The sequence below is a fragment of the Cynocephalus volans genome, chromosome X, assembly GCF_027409185.1.
Source record: "Cynocephalus volans isolate mCynVol1 chromosome X, mCynVol1.pri, whole genome shotgun sequence".
NCBI classification, from domain to species: Eukaryota; Metazoa; Chordata; class Mammalia; order Dermoptera; family Cynocephalidae; genus Cynocephalus; species Cynocephalus volans.
The window spans coordinates 131,224,709-131,252,645 of record NC_084478.1 but is presented as its reverse complement, the minus strand read 5'-3'; the positions used below and the strand labels follow the sequence as shown (position 1 = coordinate 131,252,645).

Genomic DNA, 27,937 nt, shown 5'->3' with positions numbered 1-27,937 from the left:
TGAGGTCAGAGACTTGGCCTGTTCCATGCACAGATGAAGCCTCACCATCTACAATAATATCTGACACAAAGTAGACACTCAATATATATTTGTAGATGGAGTGAATGAAATACATTGGAAAGGAAGAAATCTTGATACATGGGCCAGAATCATACCAAAACACAATATGGCAAGTGAAATAGCATTTGAGTAGCCAGCCAATACTGGGACCAAGTCAAGTCCCAGGAAATTCAGTTTCTACTTCCCACTATTTGTTTTTCCATTGTTCTGACATTTTATCTGACGGAAGTCTCCTTTCTTTCTCCTCCTAAAGGAAAAGAAATTGGTCTGTACTGTATATAGTAAGGAGCGCCCCCTGGTGGAAGCAACTCCAGAAAGCAATGGAACAGAAAACAAAGTCACACAGAAGATCACTGAGGACTAAGGAAGTAACTCCAACATTTCACAGGAAAAGTCCTTAGCAGAAACCAAGGGAACTAAAGATTAGGTTTGAAGTACATGGGGAAAGTTATCAACTTATTTTACTGTTGAACCTCTTTTGCACCTAATGATGGGAAAAAAATAATACATTTAAAGTTGAACAACATGTGTACCTACCCTCAAGGCATTTTAAATCTGGTAGAGAATATGTTATGAATACAAATAAGTACAAAGCAGTAAGTATGACTGCGAATTAATGAATGTGGGCCAAATAAGAGAAATAAACTAAGAGCTATGACTTACCCAGGAAAGAGAGGTATTACTTTTGGCTGAGGAACTCCAGGAAGACATCTTGGAAGGGGTGGTCCTTGAGCTGAGCCTTGAAAGACAGACAAAATTTTAATAAGAGAGTATTCCAGCTAAAGACCTAAACATAGGGAGGAGCACATCATGTGGAAACCCAATCTGACCAGTGGGGCTTTGTAAAGGTCTCAATTTGGGTGACAAGACAGAACTCAAGCCCCTCCTTGAAAAGAGCAGAGGAATTAGCAAGAAAAAGGTCTTTGGCAGAGGTAAACACAGAAGGGAACCAAAGAAAGCCCCCTTTTCTTTATTTCCCTTGGATAAGAGGAATACTATGGGGAAAAAATATAAAGAAAATACAAATTACAAGATAAACAGTCCAGCTTACATAATAGAGGATTCTGAATCCACAATATCTATTGAAAACACTTACAGGCATGCAGGGTCTATTCTGTTTTATATTTTATCTGAAGGTAATGCCCAGAGAACCTCCTTTCCAAATGAGGTTGCTCTCCCTTCCATTCCCTCCTGTGCAATGTCCTTCCCAAGGAGATGTCAAAACGCATCCTGAACCCATCCACCCCTCTTCATTTCCACTACAATCATCGCTACCCTGATCTAGTGCAACAGCCTCCTGCCTGGTCTCCAGACTTACACGCTGGCCTCTCTACAAGCTACACTGCACATGGCAGTCAAATCAGCAGGGATATTTTGGGAGGAGGTAAATAACTCACGTTTTATTTTCAACTTTTCATTTTGAAGTAATTACAGACTTACCAAAAAAAGTTGCAAAAACAGTACAAAGAATATATCCTTCACCCAGATTCTCCAAATGTTAACATCTTACATAACCACAGTACAGTATAGTAAGTCAAGAAATTAACATTCAAGCAATATTATAATCTAATCTATAGACCACATTCAATCTTCTCCAATTGCTCCACCAATATCCTTTTTCTAGTCCAAGATCACACATGTCTCCTTAGGCACTTTTAATCTGGAACAGTTCCTCGGTATTTTTTTTTTCTTTAATTGCCATGACATTTAAAAAACTGACCAGTTTCAATTTTGGGTTTGTCTGATGATTCATCATGACTAAATTCAGATTATGTGTTCTGGCAAGAATACTACAGACGTGATGGTATGTCCTTTTCAGTGCATCATATATCAAGAGGCACATGATGTCAGTTTGTTCCATTACTAGTGATGTTAACTTTGATCACTTGGTTAAGGTGGTGTTTGCCAGGTTTCCCCAGAGTAAAGTTACTATTTTGCCCTTTGTAGCTTATAAGCATTTTGCAGGGAGAAACTCTGAAACTATAAAAATATCCTGTTTCTCGTCACATTTTTGACCATTAATTTTAGCATCTGTAGCCTGAAACAGTTATTACTGTGGCAACTGCCAAATAATGTTTCTATGTCCATTATTCTTTCTATATTAATTAATTGGAATTCTACCATAAACAAGTGTTTTTCCTTCTTCCTCATCTATTTATTTACTCATTTCTTTATATTAGTATGGACTTATGAATTCTTATTTTGTGATAACCCATTATTATCATTATTTATTCTGTTGCTCAAATTGTCCCAGATTTCACCATTGGGAACCTTTGCAAGTTGACTCCTGTGTCCTTTTGGCATGTCCCCATTATTCCATGAGCACTTTCTTACTTTCTAGCAGAAAAAGACATTCCAAGATCGTCTTTTACTCTCCCTGCCCCAGACTTGGAATCAGCCATTTCTCCATGGAGCCCCAGATCCTTTAACTTGGAGAATGATATTTTTAAACCAAGATCTGAATGCTAGGTGTGCTCATTGGTATTGGGGTATCCTTGCTTCTGGGCCTTCTCAGCAGAGAGAGCTAGGAAATATATATATATAGTATACATAAACATCTATATGTTTCAATATCTATGTGTGAGTATGGCAGGGAGTGGGGAGTTTCGGTGTGCATATGTGTTCATGCACATATAAAACAGTGTGTTCATACTGATACCTCTGATCACAAGGTTCATTCTAGTCTCTGTCTTTTCTTATTTGTAACTCCTCTGATGGAGTAAAATATGCCTCTTGTTATTCACAATATATTTACTTATTGGCTTGATACTAGAAAATACATAGATTCAGAATTGCCAACCCATACCCCTGCAGAAAACAAACCTACTTATTACAGTACAGTATTTTTGCAGTCATTTTTTGTCTTTAGCATGCGAACAGTGGTTCTAAAGTGTGCTCCATGGACAAACAGCATTAGCATCACTTGGGAACTTGTTAGAAATGCAAATTCTTTGGCCCCATCCCAGATCTGCTGAATCAGAAATTCTGGGGCTGGGACTGGCAATCTGAATCCTAACAAGCCCTCCAGGTGACTCTGATGCATACTGAAGTTTGAGAACCACTGTCTTAGAGTATATGAGTATAGTCAAAATATTGTTTTCCAGAGTTACTTAGTATATTAGTCAGCTAGGGATGCCATAACAAAATAACACAAATGGTGACTTAAACAACAGAAATTTATTTCTCACAGTTCTGTAGGCTAGAAGTCCAAGATCAAGGTGTCAGCAGGGTCGGTTTCTGGTGAGGCCTTTCTCCTTGGTTTGCAGATGGTCGACTTCTCGCTGTGTCCTCACATGGCCTTTTATCTATGCAAGCACATTCCTGGTGTTTCTTCCTCTTCTTATAAGGACACCAACCCTACTGGATTAGGACACTACCCTTATGACCTCATTTTAGCTTAATTACCTCCTTAAAGGCCCTATCTTCAAATATAGTCACATAGGGGGTTAGGGCTTCAACCTACGAATTGAGGGGAGGGTGGTAGCAATTCAGTCCATAACACCTAGGTTAGTTATTTATTTTCTCCCACTCCTTCACTATGGTTGTTATTCTTTTGTAATACAGTTAGGTTCCTTTGTTTCTGTTTGTATTCCATTCTGGGTCCCCTTTCATCTCTATTAACTTTTTTAGTAGGTGAAACATTAACATGGTTCTAAAAATCTTAACTATATACATGATTCTAAAAATCAGAAATATATACAAAAGGTATATATGATATTACAGTTCTGATGTTCAAAGGTCTGAAGTGGGTCTCACGTAGCTAAAGTCAAGGCATCAGCAGGGCTGCATTCCCTCTGGAGGCTCTAGAGGAGAATTTAGACCCTCTAATTTCCTTGTCTTTTTCCTGTCTCTAGGGGCTACTTACATCCCTGACTTATGGCCCCTTCTTTCATCTTCTAGACGTCAGCACAGCATCCTCAAATCTCTTTCTGACTACTAACCCTGCTTCCATCATACTATCTCCTTTCTTTGACTCTGGCCTTTCCACCTCCCTCTTATAAGGACCCCTGTAATTCCACTGCCCCCACCTGGAAAATCCAGGATAATCCTCCGATCTCAAGATCCTTAACTTAATCACATCTACAAAGTGCTTTTTGTCATATAAGGTAACATATTCACAGGTTCCAGCGGATGAGGATGTGGACAACCTTGGGGGCTATTTTTCTGTCTACCACACAGATTTTTTTAATTAAAAAATTTTTAATTTTTTAAAAACACAGAGTGCCAGATCATGTCCCTCTCTTTAAAATTGTTAAATGGCTTCCTTCTACTATTAGAATAAGTTCAACTACTTTACCCTGCTAGTCTCCCTTGCCTTCTTCCATTCCTTAAACACGCCAAATTCTTTCTGGCTTCAGGGCCTTTGCACTTACAGACTGGAAAACTGAGGTTTGGAGAATCAGCATGGCCAAGGATATACAGCTAGTAAGCTACTATATGCTAGGCATTATGCTAGGCTCTCAGCGGACATACCAAAGAACATGTGGCCCTTGCCCTCTCTAGTGGAGAGACAGAGAATGAATCCAAGACTACCAGGCAGCATGTTAAGTATTACAATAGAGGTCTGCTAAGGGTGCATTGGGAGCAATGGCACAGTCAGTGAAATCAGGATAAGGAGTCAGAGAAGGCTTCTGGGAGGAGGTGGCACTAAATTTGAAGCATGAGTAGATCTAATGGAACAATAGGGCTCACAGGGAAGCATTTACCTTGATGGATTTTCTCTGATTTTTCATGACCTGGTCTTCAGCTTTGCAGGATGAGAAATGCAATCTAGTAATCTGAAGTTGGGAACACTGATACATTCTAATAAAGCTTAGGAGAGAATGAGGTTTATAAATCAGAACATCAATTTGTTAATATGACCGCAAATGGGTATTCTCTCCCTAGGGGCATGCCTACTAAGACAGTTTTCTGGTGAGCCTAGAACAGAGGTCTAGAAACTTTTTCTTTAAAGGGCCAGACAGTAAATATTTTTGGCTTTATGAGTCATATACGGTCTCTGCTGCAATTACTCAACTCTGCCATTGCAGGGCCAAAGCAGTGATAGACAATATGTAAACAAGTATGGTTGTACCCCAATAAAACTTGATTCACAAAAACAGATGGTGGGCCACATTTGATCTACAGGCTGTAGTTTGCCCACCCCTGTCCTAGAATAAGAGGAGCAGTTATGTGATTCAAATGTTTAATCAAAAGCCTGATGCATTCATCGATGCAACAGATAGACCTACCTCCAGAACAGATTGGGCGTGTTCTCCGGCAGGGTCCCTTCTTTCCTCAACAGTGCTTAGATGGACACTGCCAACGTTTGCCTCTCTGATCCTTCTTTTTAACTGCTGGCCACCCTACAAAATCCCACCCCATTTGAAAGCCTTGGGTTTAAGAAAGCTCTACTTACCAGTAAAATCCCAAGGGAAATGCCAGCAGCAGCAGCATCAGTTTAAATTCTGCAGCTAGAATTTCAGAGAGAGCACCTTGATCCTTTGTTACCTCCAGTGGGGTGGGGGGAGACTCTCCATCCTTACATGTGTTCCCCCAAAAAAGGTGACAGATTTGACAGTCTGAATACTTAAAAGAGGCACTAGCATACAAACTGTGAAAAGAGAGATTATTTTTTAAATTACAAATGACATTTTATTTTTACAAAAGCAGTAAATGTTCATTGTAGAAAGTTAGAAAACAAAAATAAGTAAACAGAAATATTGTATTCCCACCACACAGAAATAACCAGTGTTAACAGCTTAGTATAGATCCTTCTAGATCTAAGTATATAATACATATACTGTATGTATTTTCTACCAAAATGAGATAATACTGTACATAATGTTTTGCAACTGCTGTTTTCAGTTAATAACCTCCCCATCCCATCTTAGTAAGTTTCATCTCATCTAATACCCATCCATATTCAAATTTCCCTAATTTTCCCCAAAATTTCCTATAATGTAGTTTGTTCAGTCAGGATCCAATCTCAGACTACGTGTTGCAACTTAAGTCTCTTTTCATTTAGAATAGTACTCTCTCTCAGGACAGAATTTTGTTTCCTGCTGTATCACCCATGCCTTTAACAGTTCTTGGTACATAATAGTAACTCAGTAAATATTTGTATAATTAATTAATTAATCAAAAACTTAGGAGTTGGGGGGGATTCACCCTAGAGTTTACCTCATCAACCCATCAACCTTTATCTTCATTTCATAGATAATGAACATAAAGACCACAGCAGCGAAGTGACTTTCCAAGGTCACACAGCAAGTACGTGGCAATGCTTTCCATTCCTCTTTTTAATCTATTAAACCAAGAGTTGGCAAACTTTTCTGTGAAGGCCAGATAATTAATATTTTGGGATTTATGGACCAAGAAGCAAGACAGAGGATATTATGTATTTATATTATGAGAGAAAACAAATTTCCACAAAATTTTTATTAATGAAATTTAAAATATAATAATTGACTACAAGGTTTTATAACATAGGTCTACTAATGAAAAGAGTGGAGTAGAAGAATAACATTTTGCTTCATTGGGGTTGAAAGTGTTTCCTATCATCGAACTGATTGTAAATGTTCATCTGAAAAAACGTGAACTCTGAGGTCATAGTTTGCTAATCCTTCTACTATACCAGGCTGCTTGTTTGTGATTTTGCTTTTTTTTTTAAAAGTGTGAATGAAAATAACATTCCTTTTCATTGACAGTTGCATTCGGGTGCTGGCTTACTGAAGTTATATGATACTAAAGTACCAACGAGGAAAACAACTCCTCAGCTACTCCTTTAAAATTATATATATATACTGTCTTTCTTTGCTTACTCCAGTACCTAACTGTTGAGCATGTCCGTCTTCTTTCATTCACATTCACAGAAGATAGGCTGCATTGTGACTATGGCTTTCATGATTAACTATGTGTTGATACTTAGTGGGGCTGACCAATTTAAAAATCAGTACAAGCTAGGATGGTGATTGGCCTGTGACAGGGCTGATTTTTTTTCTCTCTCATATAAAAAGTATGCTATTTAAAGATATAGAGGTAAATACCCAAATAGTTAAAAGAATAAAAAGCAGTTGCTTTGGGGGGCAATTGGGAGGAAAGCAAGAGATTATTTTTTTAAAAAAAGCAAACCTTGTAGAACTATTTGGCCTTTTAAAACTATGTTCATGTGTAATTTTGATAAAAATAAATGGAAGAAAACCAGAGGCACATTAAGATCCCTTCTAGAAAAGGCTTCTTTAATACTTTCCTCCATCCCGCACAAACTGGGTTGTGTCCCTCTTCTCTGCTCCCCACAGCATCCCATGCTCAACTCCATCAGAGCACTCTACTGTAATTATCTGTTTCTCTGTCTCTCTGAAGAAACTGAGCTCCTAATACAAAGAGGGACCATGTATTATTCATTTCAGCTCCTAATTTTTGTAACATTAAAACAAGCATTTATTAAAGTGAAGTAGAACTAGCTAAACCAAATACAACCAAAAATCACTCGATCTAGGCAAATTAACACCACAGTGAGATACCAATCAAAAAGGCAGACAAAAAAGTGTTGGTAAGGATGTGGAAAAATAGGAAACTTCATACATTTACCAGTGGGAATAGGAAATGGTGCCGCTGCTTTGGAAAACAGTGTGGAAGTTCCTAAAAAAGGTAAACACACAGTTACTATATGACCCACCAATTCCACTCACAGGTATATAGCCAACAACTCAAATATCCATCAGCTGATAAACGGAAATACAAAAATGTGGTATATCTATACAATAGAATATTATTCAGCCAGAAAAAGTAATGGGGTACTGATAATGCTATAACATGGATGAACCTTGAAAAAACATCACACTAAGTGAAAGAAGCCAGTCACAAAAGGCCACATATTGTAGAGTCCAGTCATATGAAATGTCCAGAAAAAGCAACTATAAGAAGACAGAAGGCAGATAAGTGGTTGCTTAGGGTTAGAGGTAAGAGAGGAGATAACTGAAAATAAGCTTAAGGGAATTTTAGCAGAGGGACAGAAATGTTCTAAAACTGGATTGTGGTGATGGTGGCATAACTCCATAAATTTACGAAAAATAATTGTATACTTAAAATGAGTGAATCTGATGGTATATAAAGTGTAAGGCTGAGGGGAAAAATCCCCCTATTACATTATTCAGTTTCTCTCTAAATAAACTTTTTTCCCTAGATAGGACTACTCCTATAAAGAACTGTGGTGAATGAAGTTTTTGAGGCATTTGTGTTGGTTGGGGCTTGGGGTTGTGCTGACAGAAAAATCAAAATCAACATATCTCTCTCTGTGTGAAATTATAAGGTGTTTTGAGCTGTACAGCGTGTATCCAGTTTGATGACCCCAGTGTATAGTCTGGATAGTTCCTTGCCAGTTTAAGTCTGAGTGTGCCTAAGACCCCTATTCCAAGCAGGAAACTAGTCAAGTAACAAATTCACTTCTTGGAACTCTCAAGCCCTGTTCACAACCAGATGAACTATTCTATTACAGCATTTCCGTGAAAATGCTGATTGACTGAATGATTGATTGGGGGAGGAGGGGCAATTTGGTCAGTGCTTATTGGGCAAGTTTACCCTGTCATATCAGCCAAAAGAGAGAAAGTCCAGCCCCTAGGCCCGCTCCCACGGGGTACTCCTGGGGAAAGCACATCTTTCCAAGGCCGGTGGGGAGGCGCGACGGCATGTAATGGCACCTCTCCGAGCTAGGGGAAAGGTTGAGACAAAGTCCCTCCTTCTTTGCACTGCGGGAAGGACAAAAACTGTCGCAATATCAGAGTGAGGTGTCTCCTCCCGGGGCCTCTTGGTGCCCGGGAAACTCACGCGGCTGCGCCGGGACTTCAGTCGCTTTCGCCGCTGCGACCCCACGCTCCAGCCGGCGCAGAGCGAAAGGGGCAGACGGTGGAGTTAGGAAGCAGCCCGAGCCGGCTCCGCAGCAGCCAGGGATCCCCCGGCGGTACCCCACGACCCTGCGCGTGACACCCTAATCACGTGGCCGCCGGGCCTCCCGGGATACGCCATTCTGACGTAGCGCCCCGGTAACCGGAAGCGGACGCCGCGGGCGCGACTGGCACGAGCCGGATGGGCGGTGCGGCGGAAATGGCCGAGGGGAGCCGACTCAGTCCGAACTGCAGTGGGTGGAGGCCTAAGGCTTCCACCCTTTCCTCCCTCCTCCTCAGAGGGAAAAGGATCTCCACGAAGGGAGAGAGAATGGCCAGAGAATTATCTTGTACCTGGATCCCAGGTCCCTTGAGCAAAAACGGAACAAAATAAGGCAGTCTTGTTTAACGGGGTTTTTGCTGATATTCTTGAAAACATGTATTTATAGCCGTGAGCGTGTGAGCTAATTATTACCTCTCTGAACCTAAAATAGGAATACTAATAGTGCCTACTTCACAAGGTGTTTGTGAGGATTAAATAATCCACCTAAAGGGTTTAGCAGACTGGGTTATGCAGGCTGTTTAATTTGTTTCTCAAGGTTTAGCAAACACCTAAGAGTAGGTGTCTTTTTTTCTCAGGAGTCAGGGAAATGAAAGAATTTGGACACCATAAGATAAACACATACCTAAGGTGAATTATTCATACAAATATATGTATATGTGAATTAAAGTCATCTGTGCCCACGCTCAATCTGGAGACTGAGAAACAAAACACACCTTGGTATCTACATAAACATAAAGCTACATAAAGTGGCTTCGCTAGTTCACTGTCTTCATTTGCGTTACTTTTCTAGGACTCCTCTGCACAGGCCAATACTCAGAGTTTCTTCATTACAGGAACTCCAAAGACCCCCCAGTTCTACAATGGAAAATATCAACAGTTTGCACCCTAAAAATCTTTTTATGCCTCTCCTTAAGATCCTCTCCTTGCTGCTTCCACCAATCCTAGACTGTTGATATCATGATCCTACGCAATCCCAATCAAATCTCTGCATTGAAAGACCCACTGCCTTAAACCAAACCTTCATTTCTTAGTAAATTCTGACCATTTCTTTCCTCCCTGAAGCACTGCCAAAGCTTTGTGAGGTGATATTGTCCCTTACTGAGTTAAGCAATAAACTCAGCTTGGTCATATCAACAGGTGCCTTGGTGATATTTGGGGAGCCAGCATTTGACAGTTTTAAAGGCCCCACAGAGATGCAGTGGAGGCCGAGACCACTCCACCACAGCTCAAGACCTTCAACTTGGAAATGGTGTGCTCCTCTCATGCCTCTTGACCCTCTTGTTTGGGGCTCTGTGATCACAGTGGTGGAGTACGTAGGTTTCACATTGGTTGGAGCTCTGATCTCTTTCCTTGAGGTTTTAGTTGCTGGGAATAATAATGGTCCTACAGCCCACATATCACCACTATGAGAAGCTATTCCTGACCCCCCCGGATTACAGGGCCCCCTCCTCTGTGTTTTGACAGTCCCTTGGCTCTTCCCTGCTGTAGCCCTCACCACAAGTGTTTCATTCCTGATGAGCTACTGCACACAATGTCAGGCCTAGTGGGGCAAGGGGTCCCTGCACTGTAATTGTGAGGTTGGCCTATGACGTGGCTGGGGCCTGGGTGATTTTATGTGATGTCTTCCTTTCCACCCCAGCCGCCATGCCCACCAATCTCCAGGTAAGTTTGAGTTCTCTCCATCCATCCCAATCCAGTAGTGTGCTCAAAAGAGTTTTATCATTTTCTTCTCCTGTCATTCAGATTTTATATTAATGGCCCTCATTATTTTATTTTCAAATGTTTCCATCAATTCTCTTGCTTTTTCTCAGAAAACAATCATACTTACTACAATTTATAATCAGTATTTGTCAGCCAGTAACAACGCAGTGTTTATTTCTTGTAGTTGTTTTATTGGTATGTTTTTATATTTGCTCAGGCTTTACCCTCATACTCCTCTTTTTTGCCAAATATTTATTTTTTGCTCTGGAAGTTATTATATTTATCATTAGAAAATGAACAAAAACAATTTTATAAACACGTCATATATAAAACTCTATAGAGAATACAATCCCAGTAATGTAAATTATACACATATCTACACACACAGTGTAGATCTAGAGCTAGGGTCTGGTGCTCACAGAGCACGTTCACAAACTCTTCACATGCAGGTCTATGAGCTAGGTAACTGGCAAAAAAGGTCCTTGGAGCCTTGGTTGAAGAAGGAATAGTCTTTTATTCAGCACACACAACATTATGAGCCAAGCAGTCCACAGAGAAACTCCGAAACTCAACTGCTACTGGCAAAGTCCAAAGAAAAACTGAAACTGAGCGGTTGCCAGCAGAGTAAACATGCTCTATTTGTAGATGTGAGCTCTGCCAGCCAGCTTCTGCTTCACAAACTCAAGAACACACAATAGCAACAAAACTAAAAAGATACATTAGCAGACATGTGCACTAACTCCACCCACACACAACTTGTTTATAAGAAATGTGCTGCTCAACCCCCCAACCAGACCTGAGCTGAGGGATCCTGACTAAATTATCATATTTTCCCCACACACAGAGTTAGAAAAAAGGTTTAAAAGAAATATGTCAAAATGATCAGTGCTTACTTATGATTTATTTTTTCTCTTTCGGTATACTTTTATGAATGTTTGAATATTTACCATGTAAAATATAATACATAGGGGTTTCAAGATGGCGGTGGCTGTGGCGGTTGGCGCGGAGTAGCTGAGGTGGAAAAGGCAGCCACTGAGCCTTAGGCAGACAGGAAACTTGTGGACCTTCCTCTTGCCATCTCTTAAGGGAGGACCGCTGCTGCTGACCGGTCGTGGGGGGTGACCGCCACTTTGCCCTCGGCAGGAGAGGCTGCCTCATTTACAGGCAACAGCTTTGAAGTATGGAGCAGGAAAAGAACTGTTTCTTAGCTGCAAAAGCGAGTCTCTAAACAGGGAACATGGCACCAGGGCTGCTGTGGATGCAGACAGGATCCCAGAGGCCAGGGCCGCGCTGAAGGCAGCCAGCTGCCCTACTCATGATTCGAGGTTTCAGGCCGGCATAAAAGAAGATTCCTGGGAGTGCCCGAGCCGCCCCGAGGGACCGAGCGAGCAGCCCGAGGCGGGAGGAACCGAGAATGGGGAAGGAGACAAACCAGAGGCAGAGAGTGAGCGCCCGACCTGGCACAGCCCTGTGAGTGACCCACAACCCGGCCCTGCTCGGGGGGCTGGTGCCCACCCGACTTCTGCCTGCATCACCAGGCCACTCACCGCCCCGGGGCTGCCTCCATTTTCTCAGGTGGTGGCAGCTCCAGCCCGGCTAAGCCAAGCCGGTCCTCCTCACCTGGCTCGGCTCCTCACTGAGCCTTCCCACTTGCATGCCCCGGCGTGGGGCTTCCCGGGGCCTGCGGGCTGGCCTCCCCTCCCACTCCCTCCGTGGTTCTCTGGCAGGGCTGGTGGCGTGGGGCGTCACTGGCCAGCGTCAGGAGGGCAAGGAAGTATGGGCGGGGCCAACTATCACTCCACCACACCCTGGACTCCGGCCCCCAGTAAACTTCCTGTTACTGGGAGGCAGATACCATCTCTGCGGCCACCAGTTCTGAAAAATGCCTAACCAATTTCTGGTTAGGAATAGTATGGTAGGAAAGTTCCCAAATCCGCTTGAACCTGCCGGAGAGCTGACTGCAGGCGGGCACCGGACTCAGTCCGTGCCGGGGGTATACAAAGGTGAACCGTGTGCTGCAGGCTCCTCCCCCGAGGAGCTCACGCTCTGGTGAGGGAGATTAGACAAGTACACAAATAACCGCAATACCAGGAGGAAGGTGATAAGTCCCGAGAAAGATCTAAACAGTGCTACAAAGGCACCCAGAGTGACCAGTCATCTGTGCCTACCAGAAACCTGGTAGACTTCCTGGGCAAGGCGGTGCCGAGCAGGGTCCTGAAGGCCCAGCAGATAGACGAGGGTTGCAGAAGACACGTCCCAGCCCAGCACAGTGCGCACAGAGCGGGGAGACGTCCGGCCGGGGAGGCGGAGACTCAACAGAAACCACACACCCTGTGGAGTCGCCACTGCATGATCCAACAGCCCGGGTCAGAGCACACGGAACAGGGAGAAGTCCTGCACAGGAAGTGAAAGCTCAGCACAGATCACAAACCCTGTGGTACGTGATCCAGCAGCCCAGCAGAGTCCAAGCTGACCAGAGAGGTGGCTCCCCGGAGAGGCCCAAGACCCGAGGCAACCATACACACAAGGTACTAGAGGCCAACTGAGCAGTCACAGAGGTAGCCATACCAAATTGGCAACCACAGCAACATCTTAGTTAGTCAATAGTCTCAAACCGGTGGACTGTGAAACCCCCTGCCACAATGAATAAACATCAAAAAAAAGATACCAGAAATACAAAAACTCAAGAAAGTACACCACCAAAAGTTAATAAATCTCAAACTCTAGATCCTATAGAACAAGAAGCCCTTGAAATGACTGACAAGGAATTTTGAGTGATAATTCTAAGGAAACTGAATGAGATACAAGAAAACTCAGCTAGACATCATGATGAAATGAGGAAAAGTACACAGGACCTGAAAGCGGAAATGTACAAGGAAATCAATGTCCTGAAAAAAAATGTAGCAGAACTTGCTGAACTGAAGAAGTTATTCAGCGAAATAAAAAACACAACGGAGAGCTTAACCAGCAGGCTTGTCGAAGTTGAAGAGAGAACCTCTGAACTTGAAGATAGGCTGTTTGAAATAACACAAGCAGACAAAAAGAAAGAAAAAAGAATCAAAGACATTGAAGAAAATCTGAGAGAGATATCAGACAACCTTAAGCACTCAAATATCCGAGTCATGGTTATTCCAGAAGGGGAGGAAAACGGAGATTTTATTGAAAACATATTCAAAAAAATAGTGACAGAAAACTTCACAGGTATAGGAAAAATCACAGATCTTCAGATCCAGGAAGCTCAATGATCTCCAAACATATTCAACCCAAAAAGGCCTTCTCCAAGATATGTTATACTCAAATTGACAAAACTCAGAGACAAAGAGAGAATCTCAAAAGCTGCAAGAGAGAAGCGTCATATCACCTATAAGGGAGCCCCAATCAGGCTAACATCAGACTTTTCATCACAAACCCTAAAAGCTAGAAAGGAATAGGAAGATATATTCAAAATACTAAAAGACAATGATTGCCAGCCAAGAATACACTACCCTGCAAGGCTATCCTTCCAAAATGAAGGGCAAATAGTATATTTCTCAGACAAACAAAAACTGCGGGAGTTCACTACCACATGAGAACCTTTACAAGGAATACTCAAGGGAGTACTGGGTTTGGTTCCTGAAAAATAACTACCACTGTCATAAAAATGCAAGAAAAATCAATACCCACTTGTATAATAAGAATGGCATTCATGAAGAGAAAACAAACAAACAAAAATGCTATCTACAACCTAAGGAACCAACAAACACAGAAACCAAACAGTAAATCAGAAAGCAAGGAACAAAAGACACCTAAGACAACCAAACAACCAATTAAATGCTAAGAATAAATCAACACCTTTCAATAACAACTCTTAATGTAAAAGGCTTAAATTCCCCAATCAAAAGACACAGACTGGCTGACTGGATCAAAAAGGAGGACCCAACTATATGCTGCCTACAAGAGACCCACCTCACCCATAAAGATTCACATAGACTAAGAGTGAAAGGATGGAAAAAGATTTACCATGCAAACAGAAAAGAAAAACGAGCTGGAGTAGCTATTCTTGTATCTGACAAAATAGACTTTAAACTAAAAACCATAAAAAGAGACAATGAGGGGCACTACTTAATGATAAAAGGCCTGATCCATCAAGAAGACATAACAATCATAAATATGTACGCACCCAATGTTGGAGCAGCCAGATTTATAAAACAAACTCTATTAGACCTAAAGAAGGAAATAGACACTAATACCATAATAGCAGGGGACCTGAACACCCCACTGTCAATATTAGACAGATCATCTAGGCAAAGAATCAGTAGAGAAACACGAGATCTAAACAATACTCTAGACCAATTGGAATTGGCAGATATCTACAGAACATTCCACCCAACAACCTCAGAATATTCATTCTTCTCAGTAGCACTTGGATCATTCTCCGGGATATATCACATATTAGGTCACAAATCAAGTCTCAATGAATTCAAAAAAATTGGAATTGTCCCATGTATTTTCTCAGACCACAATGGATTAAAACTAGAAATGAATAACAAACGAAACTCTGGAAACTATACAAACACGTGGAAATTAAACAGAATTCTACTTAATGACATATGGGTCCAAGAAGAAATCAAGCAGGAAATCAAAAAATTTATTGAAACTAATGAAAACAATGATATATCATACCAAAACCTGTGGGATAATACAAAAGCAGTATTAAGGGGGAAATTTATTGCATTAAATGCTCACCTCAGAAGAATGGAAAGATGGCAAATGAACAACCTAACACTTCACCTTAAAGAACTAGAAAAAGAAGAACAATCCAAACCTAAAGTTAGCAGACGGAAAGAAATCATTAAGATCAGAGCAGAACTGAATGAAATTGAAACCCAAAAAACAATTCAAAAGATCAATGAGTCAAAAAGTTGGTTTTTTGAAAAGATAAATAAAATTGACAAACCATTAGCATGGCTAACTAAAAAAAGAAGAGAGAAGACTCAAATAACAAAAATTAGAAATGAAAAAGGCGATATTACAACTAATTCATCTGAAATACAAGGAATCATTCGAGACTACTAAAAACAACTATACGCCAACAAATTTGAAAATCTGGAGGAAATGGATAAATTTCTGGACACACATAAGCTCCCAAAACTGAACCATGAAGACGTAGAAAATTTGAACAGACCAATAACAATAAAGGAGATTGAAGCTGTTATCAGAAGGCTCCCAACAAATAAAAGCCCAAGATCAGATGGATTCACAGTAGAATTTTACCAAACATTCAAAGAGGAATTGACACCGATTCTTTACAAACTATTCCAAAAGATTGAAACAGACGCAAATCTCCCAAACTCATTCTATGAAGCAAACATCATCCTGATACCAAAACCAGGTAAACATATAACCAAAAAAGAAAACTACAGGCCGATATCCTTGATGAATATAGTTGCAAAAATCCTCACTAAAATACTATCAAACAGAATACAGCAACACATACGTAAAATTATTCACCACGATCAAGTGGGATTCATCCCAGGGATGCAAGGTTGGTTCAACATACGCAAATCAATAAATGTGATACACCATATTAATAAAGTCAAACACAAGGACCATATGGTCATCTCTATAGATGCTGAAAAAGCATTTGATAAAATTCAGCACTCATTCATGACAAAGACCCTCTATAAGTTAGGTATAGAGGGAAAGTATCTCAACATAATTAAAGCCATATATGACAAACCCACTGCCAATATCAGCCTGAACTAGACAAGGATGCCTACTCTCACCACTCCTATTCAACATAGTGTTGGAAGTACTAGCCAGAGCAATCAGAGAAGAGAAGGAAATAAAGGGCATCCAGATTGGAAAAGATGAAGTCAAACTGTCCCTGTTTGCAGATGACATGATTCTATATATCGAACAGCCTAAAACCTCTACAAAAAAACTCCTGGAATTGATAAATGATATCAGCACAGTAGCAGGATACAAAATCAACACCAAAAATCAGTAGCATTTCTTTTCTCCAATAGTGAACATGCAGAACGAGAAATCAAGAAAGCCTGCCCATTTACAATAGCCACCAAAAAAATAAAATACTTAGGAATTGAGTTAACCAAGGAGGTGAAAAATCTCTATAATGAGAACTACAAACCACTGCTGAGAGAAATCAGAGAGGATACAAGAAGATGGAAAGATATCCCATGCTCTTGGATTGGAAGAATCAACATAGTGAAAATGTCCATACTACCCAAAGTGATCTACAAATTCAATGCAATCCCCATCAAAATTCCAAAGACATTTTTCTCAGAAATGGAAAGAACTATCCAGACATTTATATGGAATAATCAAAGACCACGCATAGGCAAAGCAATTTTGAGCAAAGAAAATAAAGCTGGAGGCATAACACTACCTGACTTTAAGCTATACTACAAAGCTATAATAACCAAAACAGTATGGTACTGGCATAAAAACAGACACACTGATCAATGGAATAGAATAGAGAATCCAGAAATCAACCCACACACTTACTGCCATCTGATCTTTGACAAAGGCACCAAGCCTATTCACTGGGGAAGGGACTGCCTCTTCAGCAAATGGTGCTGGGATAACTGGATATCCATATGCAGGAGAATGAAACTAGATCCATACCTCTCACCGTATACTAAAATCAACTCAAAATGGATTAAGGATTTAAATATACACCCTGAAACAATAAAACTTCTTAAAGAAAACATAGGAGAAACACTTCAGGAAATAGAACTGGACACAGACTTCATGAATACGACCCCAAAAGCACGGGCAACCAAAGGAAAAATAAACAAATGGGATTATATCAAACTAAAAAGCTTCTGCACAGCAAAAGAAACAATTAACAGAGTTAAAAGACAACCAACAGAGTGGGAGAAAATATTTGCAAAATATACATCTGACAAAGGATTAATATCCAGAATATATAAGGAACTCAAACAACTTTACAAGAAAAAAACAAGCAACCCAAGTAAAAAATGGGCAAAAGAGCTAAGTAGGCATTTCTCTAAGGAAGATATCCAAATGGCCAACAGACATATGAAAAAATGCTCAACATCACTCAGCATCCGGGAAATGCAAATCAAAAACCACACTGAGATACCATCTAACCCCAGTTAGGATGGCGAAAATCCAAAAGACTCTGAACGATAAATGCTGGCGAGGTTGCAGAGAAAAAGGAACTCTCATACATTGTTGGTGGGACTGCAACATGGTGCAGCCTCTATGGAAAATGGTATGGAGGTTCCTCAAACAATTGCAGATAGATCTACCATATGACCCAGCTATCCCACTGTTGGGAATATACCCAGAGGAATGGAAATCATCAAGTCGAAGGTATACCTGTTCCCCAATGTTCATCGCAGCACTCTTTACAATAGCCAAGAGTTGGAACCAGCCCAAATGTCCATCATCAGATGAGTGGATACGGAAAATGTGGTATATCTATACAATGGAATACTACTCAGCTATAAAAATGAATGAAATACTGCCATTTGCAACAACATGGATGGACCTTGAGAGAATTATATTAAGTGAAACAAGTCAGGCACAGAAAGAGATATACCACATGTTCTCACTTAGTGGTGGGAGCTAAGAATTAATACATAATTCACACACACACACACACACACACACAAAAAAAAAAAATACCGGGGGGGGGGGTTAAGAAGATATAACAACCACAATTACTTGAAGTTGATACGACAAGCAAACAGAAAGGACATTGTTGGGTGAGGAGGGAGGGAGGTTTTGGTGATGGGGAACAATAATCAGTCACAATGTATATCGACAAAATAAAATTTTTAAAAAAAAAAATAATAATATAATACATAGGTTGGTGACATTCTAAATACTCTACTTTTATAAAAATCTTAAAGTTATTTAATAAATAGGCAGAACTTTCCAGAACACTCAGTGAGAGGTGGAGGAGCAGCAGCTGCCTGAGCTGTGCACAGTTTCACCCTCCTTCCTGCTCATTGGCTGTAGAAAATGGTGAAAGAAACCACTTACTATGATGTTTTGGGGCTCAAACCCAATGCCATCCAGGAGGAATTGAAAAAGGCTTATAGGAAACTGGCCTTGAAGTACCACCGTGATAAGAATCCAAATGAAGGAGAGAAGGTTAAACAGATTTTTCAAGCTTATGAAGTTCCCTCTGATGCAAAGAAATTGAAATTATATGACAAAGGAGGAGAACAGGCAATTAAAGAGGGTGGAGCCGGTGGCAGTTTGGGCTACCCCATGGACATCTTTGATATGTTTTTTGGAGGAGGAGGAAGGATGCAGAGGGAAAGGAGAGGTAAAAATGTTGTACTTCAGCTCTTGGTAACCTTAGGAGACTTTAATAATGGTGCAACAAGAAAACTGGCTCTGCAAAAGAATGTTGTTTGTGACAAATGTGAAGGCTGAGGTGTTCAGAAAGGAGCTGTAGAGTGCTGTCCCAATTGCCAAGGCACTGGAATGCACATAAGAATTCATCAAATAGGTCCTGGAATGGTTCAGCAAATTCAGTCTGTATGCATGGAGTGTCAGAGCCATGGGGAATAGATTAGTCCTAAAGATAGGTGTAAACACTGCAATGGAAGGAAGATAGTTTGAGAGAAGATTCTAGATGTTCTTATTGACAAAGGCATGAAAGATGGCCAGAAGATAACATTCCATGGTGAAGGATACCAAGAACCATGACTGGAGCCAGGAGATATTATCATTGTGTAAGATCAGAAGGACCATGCTGTTTTTACTTGACAAGGAGAAGACCTTTTCATGTGTATGGACATACAGCTTGTTGAAGCATTGTGTGGCTTCCAAAAGCCAATATCCACTCTTGACAACCAAACCATAGTCATCTCCTCTCATCCAGTCAGATTGTCGATCATGGAGATGTCAAGTGTGTGCTAAGTGAAGGCATGCCAATTTATTGGGGCCAGTGAATAACACTCACTGCTGGCATTTTATATGCAGTAGTGAATGAGTGAAGGACTGTAATCACACATAATATGCTCACTACTTGCTATTGTTTTTGTTTTAATACTCAACTATAGTAGTGTTTTAAAAATTAAATGAAGAATAAATGCAAATATAAAAGCTCTGACTTTGCCCTGTATGTATGATGACACATGCATTCCCTTCTGCAGTGCCATCTTTTTTTTGCGAAAAACAAACTGTGTTGACTGGTGCTGGTTACTTTTTTTTTCCTTTTGGACCATAAGTCCCTGAGGTAATGAGTTCCAGGGCTGGGTAACTTAGAAATTAAAGTGAAAAGACCTTTACATGGAGAAGTAATTTGCATGTATAGTATAGAAAGATGTTCCTTAGGTATGTTACAGGCTTACTTTAAACCATTTGAGTTATGCTTCAAAGTAACTGTAATTTAATATTGGTAGCAAATCATGATGAGTAGCTCTAATTGTAAGTTGAAAAGTCATCACATATTCACATGCTTAAATCTAGGGATCTGAATTTAAGCAATTCTTGAAATGTATGAATGTGTCCTTAATATACTGATTACAAAGCAAAAATAAATAAATAAAAGTATTTAATAAATAAAATAGTTTTACAAAACATTCTGGCAGACAGAGAAGGAAAAAGTTTACATGCCTTTTCTTGTGTTTTGGATATCAATGATACTAAACAAATTCTATTTTTAATTATGTCGTCTAGAGCCAAAGTTGGATCTTGGTCCATCCAGGATATTTAAAATCAACCTCCCTCATGTTCCTGTTCTTAAAATCTTTCTCTTACTTACAGCTTTTTAAACAGCTTTACCCTGTGCTTGATGAACAGGAAACTGGTTAAGTATTGATACCTGTCTGCTCTAATAACTGATCTTCCACTGCGATGCAGTTTTTCTCAGAAAAGTCAATAGTATTGCTTGAAATATATGATGGAAAGTTCACAGGCTTTGGAGCCCAATTTACCATCTGCTTACTGGCTATATAACCTTAATCCTGTTCCTACCTCTTGCTGAGACTCATCTCTCTCCTCTAAAACGGGATTAAGAATTCTTACTATGTTAATGACATGTTCAACACATAGCAATTGGAAATCGTATTCATTATTATTATTATTGATTATTCTTTAATAGAAGAAAAATAGCAAAGAGTACCCAAACATCCATATTTTGCAGGGCAGTTATTTTTAATATTTACAAATGCACATGGCTTGATTGGGAATTTGAAACACTTAACCTAAAGTTTGGTGATGGGACACAGATGAAGCTACAAAGAAACCCATCTCTTGCTTTCCTCCATGCTAGGAGTGAATGGTCCAAATAATAAATGACACCCTGGGGGAGTGAGAACCAAGCAATTGATCTAGAATGTCTCCCAGGTTTCTGATCTCATCAACTAGGTGGATGGTGGCCGAGCCATGTGCACTATCCTCTCATTGACTAGCTTCTCTCCAGCAGCACCTGTTCTGGGTGAGCAGCAATAACAAAGGCTGTGATTCACTGAGCATCTACTGTGTGCCAGACACTTCATTCATTCCACCCACAAACATTTACTGAGAACCAGCTATGTTCCAGGAGTGTTCTAGGAGCTGGGGATGCACCAGTGAACTACAAAGACTAAAATGTCTGCCCTTGTTGAGTTTATGTTCTGATGAGGAGAGACAGCAATATACAATATAATGAGTCACTAAATTATGTAGTATAGTAGAAGAGACGAATGAGATGAAAAAATTGAGTGCCGATGGCTAGGTGTACAGTAGTAAGTGGGCTCTTCAGGGTCGGCCTCACTGAGAAGGTGACATTTGAGCAAATACTGGAACACGGTGAGGAATCAAGGCACAAGGCTGTCCGTAGGAATAGTGAGAATGGACAGTGCAGACACGTGAGGTGGGAGTGTGCCTGGAGTATGTGCCAAGACACCTCAACAACACTGTGCTACGCACAGAGGATATAAGCCTAGCAATTACAACAAAAGCCCAGCAATTAAATACTACCTAAGATATAGGGAACGACCTTTAGCGAAGTCAGGGAAAGCTGGCCCAGGGGAGTGCCCGGTGATACGATACTTGAAGTTTGATAAGGGTTTTTTCCAGGTGAAGGGTGGGGTCCAGACTGATGGAGCAGCATGTTGGAGGTCAGAGATAACATGGCCTGGCAAACTAGTGATCTTTTAAAAAATATTTTTTAAATAAATTTATTTATTTATTTTTAATTGATACGTATTGATCGTACATATTTATGGGGTGCAGAGTTATATTTCAATACATGTATACAATATGTGATGATCAAATCAGGGTAATTAGCATATTCCTCGTCGCAAAAGTGTATCGTTTCTTTGTGATGAGAGGAGGGATAGAGGTTGGTTAACAGATGCAAAATTACAGCTAGATAGGAAAAATAAGTTCTAGTGCTGTATGGTAGTGTTAGGCATCTATAATTAACTATAATTTACTGCATATTCTCAAATGACTAGTGGTCTTTTAAGCCCTTTTCTAGAGAGGCCACACCTCATTTTTCCAGTTAGACCCAATGCCCTGAAGACACACCTAGAGTTTTAAATGTGTAGCATTCCATTGCAAGTACGGAGCCTAATATATTCAGCCAAACCTTGCTCATGGTCTTTTAAGTTGCTTCCAGTTTTCCACTATTAATAAAAAAAAAAAGAGCTAGGATAAACATCTTTGTTCATAAAAATTTTTATACTTGTCTAACTCTTTTCTCAGCATCCATTTCAGGAAGTCAAACTGCTGGATCTAGTGATTTTCATATTTCAATCTTTGATGCATTTCCCAGGTGGACTTCCAGCAAGAGTACGTCAATCCTCTTACCAGGAATGTGGGAGACTATTGCCCACATCCTCACCAAGAGTTTATTTTTAGTATCTTACATCAGAAATTGGATATGAAAATAGATATGAGGAGATGATGGTTTCAGGTTCTGGGAAGGAACTTTCTTAAACTGATCATTTTTTCTGTCTTGTTTAATGAGAGAAATGAGACAGAGGCCATGCTACTGTGCAGACTTTCAGTCATGAGTAAGGCAATTAGAAATTTGCACCCAGTATCCCTTTACCTGCCAGAAGAAAGAAGGGAAGGAAGGAAAGAAGAAATAAACAATTGGTACCCAGGAGATGCAGCCAATAGAATGATCAGATATTTGTATCCATTACCTTAGGAACAGCTTTACAGCACACGGTAAAGACTTCTGCATTTCTCAAAGGCAGATATACAGATGGCCAACGGACACATGAAAAAATGCTCAGCATCATGCAGCATCAGGGAAATGCAAATCAAAACCACACTGAGATATCATCTTGCCCCAGTTACATTGGCCAGTATAAAAAAGATAGAGAATAACATGCTGGCGAGGATATGGAAAAAGGGGAATCCTCCTACCCTGTTGGTGGGACTGTGAATTAGTGCAGGCATCATGGAAAACAATATGGAGGTTCCTCAAACAACTACAGATAGAACTGCCATACCATCCAGCAATCCCACTGCTGGGTATATACCCGAAGGAATGGAATTCATCATGTCGAAGGGACACCTCCACTCCCATGTTTATCACAGCTCTATTTACAATAACTGAGAGTTGGAACCAACCTAAATGTCCATCGACAGACGACTGGATAAGGAAAACGTGGTATATATACACAATGGAATACTACTCTGCCATAAGAAGGAATGAAATATTGCCATTCACACCAACATAGATGAACTTAGAGGAAATTATGTTAAGAGAAATAAGTCAGGCACAGAAAGAGAAATGCTGCATGTCCTCACTCATAAGTGGGAGCTTAAAAATAAGAAAGAAACAAACAAACAAACAACGAACAATCACAATAAATCATTGAATTTTCAAAAGGAGAGAATGGAACTGAGGCCACCAGAGGTGGGAAAGGGGTAAGGGTGGTTAGTGACAAATTGGTAAAGGGCCACAAAAAATGTTTACATTGTGTAATGATAAATATAGTAATTATCATGATTTGAGAATCACGTATTACACACAGGTATTGTATTCAATGCTGTACCCCACAGATATGTACAATCAGTTATGTTTCAATTAAAAATAAATTAATTAAAAAAAAAAAGATTCTGACTCTGGGAAGAGGCAGATCTGAAGTTCAATTCCAGCCCCAACCTTTCCTAGCTGTGTGATCTTAGGCAAGTGACTACGACTGTGTGTGCCTCAGTCTGTGCCTCATCTGGAAAGTGGGGATGGTAAACATGATATTTATCTGAGGCAGCAGCAGTTGTGAGAGGCCATACTAAGTTGTCATTTCTGGGCTGAGATGAGCTGCTGCAACTGGGGGCCTATACGTCCTGTCAGGATGAAGCTTCGAGACCCAGCCCCACTCACCCTGCTGCCTTTTATCCTGCCCCTGATACCCCTGGATTGTAAAGGACTACTCAGATCTCAATCCTACCTCCTTCCCACCATGCACACAAGGAGCCTCTGTCATTGAGATCAGCTCCCCCCCACCCCCTCGCTCTCATCTGTTGCTAATGGGAGTGGTTTGGGTGGAGGAAGACTTGGCTGGTCTCGAACTAACTGAAAGGATAGGGGTGCCTCTGGTATGTGGGGGAAAGAAAAATCCTCCGGGGACACACAAACTATGTGTGGAGTGTGGGGAGTGAGCTAGCATCGTTCCTATCCAAGGAATCTGCCTCAGTATCCAGTGAGTGTTCCCTTTATCATGTCATCAACACCACTGGTAAACTCTCAGGCATTTTTGAATCCACTCTAGTCTTGGGCCAGGCTCAGTGTAGCTCCCGGAGCCAGACTGTCACATCCTCGGATCAACACTAAAGAAGCACTGTCTGCATGGCACAAACAGCATTAAAATGTTCCTGTCCTTCCTTGTGTAGCAGAGTGACGCATTCTAGCAGAGGCCTAGTAGCGGCTATTTCTTGAGAGCCTACAATGGATGAGCCCCGTGCTAATCACTCCTACATGGGGCACACCTGGGAAAGGCAGGTCTTATCCTGCATTTACAAACCTCAGTTTCCTTGTATGTCATATGCAGATAATGATACATACATGATAGGGTGCCCTAAACACATGAGAGGTAAGACATTGAGAAGTATGGGCTTTGGAGTCAGTCACCCCGGAGTCTGACCTCTGGCTCCACCACTAACTAGCTGCATGAACCTAGGCGAGTTTCTTAACTTTTCTGCCTGTTTCATCATCTGAAATATGTGAAAACAGTGATACTTATGGGGTTGATGTGAGGATTGCAAAAGCTAAGATACAGGGTGCCTGGCACATAATAAGCTCTTTAAAAAATAACGGTTGTACTGATTTTTATTTTTATTATTATTCTGGAAGGATCAGGAAGAGGAAGAAGATTCAGCAAAGGAGACTGAGAAGTGGGCACCAAAAAGGGCAGGGAGGGGGAAGCCGTGAGAGACGGGTGTCATGGAAACCGAGGGAAAGGATGCCTGGGAGGCGGGAGATGATGCAAGAGGGCATCAGAGGCCAGTTTCTTCTGACAAAAGAGTGATTTTTATCTCTTAGCAACTAATGAGAATGACGGCAGAAAGGAAGAAAATAAGCCCGTAGCTTTGAACAAAGGCTGCCCGACATTAAATTCTCTAAAAGCTTGCTTTTGGCTAACCATTAGTCTGATCTGAATGCCAAGGTACCCAATTAAGGAGAATACATATTTCTTGAATAAATGAAAAGCCAACATCACACAAAATGAAATAAAAAAAGAAACATCAGATTACATCAGGCTGGTGATATAAAAATTTAGATAATTTCTAATTTACACAACAAAGAAGAGGATGAGGGAGGAATGAAAAAGGGGATGAATCACAGAACAGGTTCTTGAGGCAGTAGTCTACACTGAAGGTCCAAGCTAACTCCAGCAGAAAGGAGAGTGGTGGTATGGACAGAATTTACTCATTTTTCTCTTCATCTTTCTATTCTACATGGTACCAGAAAGAAATGATGGCAGCATAACCTGGGTCTTTGGGCAAATGTTTCAACAGGTGTTTATAGAGTAAAATTGAGAAAAGGTAAGAAGTGGAACAATATTCTACTCTGGACTGCATGAGGAGGGTAGATACCTCTCAAGGGTAGAATGGGGGGTGCTGGGAGCCTCTGTGGCTTTGGAGGCCTAAGCAGAGCTGCCTCTTTCCTGGGAGGTGCAGGAGGGGTCTCCTTTAGCTCTGAAGAGATTGAGGTGGCTGCCAGGGGCCCAGAGGTGCCCCGGAGGGATTCAAGAAGTGGTTTTCTTGAGTCTTTGCTCCTGATCCAGTTCTTGGCTAAAGGGTCAGAGGCAGAGGAGCCCTCCCAGTCTCCTTCTGACCATGAGGGCTCAGGAGGTTGAGGCTTATGGCAAACATGGAATGCCAGGGGGAGAGGAGGGGGGTGACAGGCAGAGCATGGGGGACTGAACCTCCACCCCATCCACCAAGAGATGAGTGTGGTCCCAGAGGGTCGGTGGTGGGATTGTATTAAGGTCAGATTGCGGGGTCATGAATGGAGCAGGAATGAGAAGACAGGGAGGAGCTGGGGGCTATTTCCGGAAAGAGAAACACATCAAGACAGGTTGTGGCTGTGGCAGCCCAGGGAAGGCTTCTTGTAGTGCCTGGCTACTACCCCTCCCTCGGGACCTCAGCCTGTACCCACTTTGTCCCTACTGAACGGCCATCAACTGCTAGCATAATTAGGACCCTAATACCCCTCCCTAAGATCCTCAACCTGTACCATTCCTGGTATAAAGTAACCCAGAGTTCTGTATGAAACCCTGGAGTTTGCTATTCCTACCAGGCTTCCTGTCCCTGTCAATCTAGATGTGACCCCCCCTGTTCATAGCACCCTCACCCTCTCCCCTTTCCCATACAGCTCTACCCCTGTCACACCGGCTCCTGCTGCTGCACACTCTGTCCTCTCCGCTCTGCGGAGCCCCTATTTCCTGCATGACAAACTCCTCCAGGGCCTCGGGTCTGCACAGTCATTTCACTCTCTACCCCCTGTCTTAAATGCAATTATCCCCACCCCCAACCCTAGCCTTGTTCTGCTCACAAAAATAGGGACTTATGCACCTACAAGAAATATCGGGTCCCTCAGTGATGGAGAGCACACATGTCCTCTTTCTTCACCCTCCAGTAAGAGACCAGATGGGACAGGGCAGGTTCCCGAGGGGCCGGTCCCCATGTTCCTTTACATGCTCTGGCAACTAAATTGCTTAGCATCTCTCCCCATAAAGTGGAACGGGATTAGCTGGGAGTCCTTGGGCGGCCTGTGTCCTCTAGCATGTAGCTTCAGAGTGCATAGGGTGAGGCTTGGGTGCTATCGGGAGCTGAGCCTGCTGGGGCCGAGCCCCATGAGTAGCTGCTCTCTCTTTTCCTGAATTGGGGAGGGGCAAAGGGTGGTGTCAGCTCACAGGAGAGACTCCTTGTTGTGACCAGGACGTTATCCAGAAGCAGCAGTAGCACTCCAAGGAATCCGTGCAGAGGAGGAGGAACAGCCCCTCCCAAAGTGAACATAATGGAACCCTTGCAATCCCCACAATGGGCTATTACTTCAGCACCAGACTCTCCTACCATAGACTCCTCTGGGTACATTAGAGAGGAAAACATTGGGGTATTGTCAACTAGGAGGTGCCATAATTTGACTCTATGAGCTAGTGGACTAGTCCGTTGTGGTAAAAGGGCTCTGTCCCTTTACCTTTGGGAAATATTTCAGTCCATTTCTTCTTCCCTGTTCTTCATCTGCAAAATGAGGTTGATAAAAACCCCACCTCAGAGTATGACCCCCCCCTTATAGCTTTTTATTATATTTTTCTTATTTCTTTTTCCTAAAATAATACCACATAGACATTAAAATAGATGCTGATATATATTTATTGACATGGAAAGAAGCCCACAACATATATTGTTTGGTGAAAAAATACAGAGTATAGAACAGCACTTATATTTGATCACTTTTAACTATACATATATCTAGCTGGGTACATAGGTATAGGGAAATATCTAGGAGGACATCATCAAAAGGTTAACAATGGTTATATAAGGGTGGAGAGTTTGGAGTAATTTGTACTCTACTTTTGGTACTTTTCTTTACTGTTTGAAGATTTAACAATGAATTATACCACATTCACAAAGAGAATAAAGCCATCAAGGAAATAGGCACACACAGAAAATAGACTCTTAGGCAGCAGGGACAGGAAGCAAGGACAGAGGTCAGGCCATCTCCCTCCATTGTGCAGGTATCCAAGACCCTTTCTTCTCCACCCCAAAAGAAAGCTGCTTTGTGGATTAATTCATGCAATGAGCAGCCCCC

The 27,937-nt window shown here is 41.4% G+C and overlaps 1 protein-coding gene and 1 long non-coding RNA gene across 5 annotated transcripts in view; one reads left to right on the top strand and one right to left on the bottom strand.

Moving 5' to 3' along the window:
• The window catches only part of LOC134367431 (uncharacterized), a 45,652-nt gene extending 36,629 nt beyond the window's left edge, over nucleotides 1-9,023 (bottom strand). For 3 of the 4 annotated variants that reach the window (XR_010022410.1, XR_010022413.1, XR_010022412.1), the window contains exons 1-6: nucleotides 8,869-9,023; nucleotides 7,633-7,683; nucleotides 5,459-5,653; nucleotides 4,767-4,872; nucleotides 3,249-3,420; nucleotides 724-799 (exon numbers count right to left, since the gene is read on the bottom strand). This is a non-coding gene — a long non-coding RNA (uncharacterized LOC134367431). The remainder of the gene's footprint in view (nucleotides 1-723; nucleotides 800-3,248; nucleotides 3,421-4,766; nucleotides 4,873-5,458; nucleotides 5,654-7,632; nucleotides 7,684-8,868) is intronic. The other variant, XR_010022411.1, reaches the window with a different exon arrangement.
• Nucleotides 9,024-18,684: 9,661 nt separating this feature from the next.
• LOC134368407 (dnaJ homolog subfamily A member 1-like) lies at nucleotides 18,685-19,625 on the top strand. The gene is made up of 2 exons (XM_063084898.1): nucleotides 18,685-19,002; nucleotides 19,560-19,625. The coding sequence occupies exons 1-2, from the start codon at nucleotides 18,685-18,687 to the stop codon at nucleotides 19,623-19,625; spliced, it is 384 nt and encodes a 127-aa protein (XP_062940968.1).
• The last annotated feature ends 8,312 nt before the right edge of the window (nucleotides 19,626-27,937 follow it).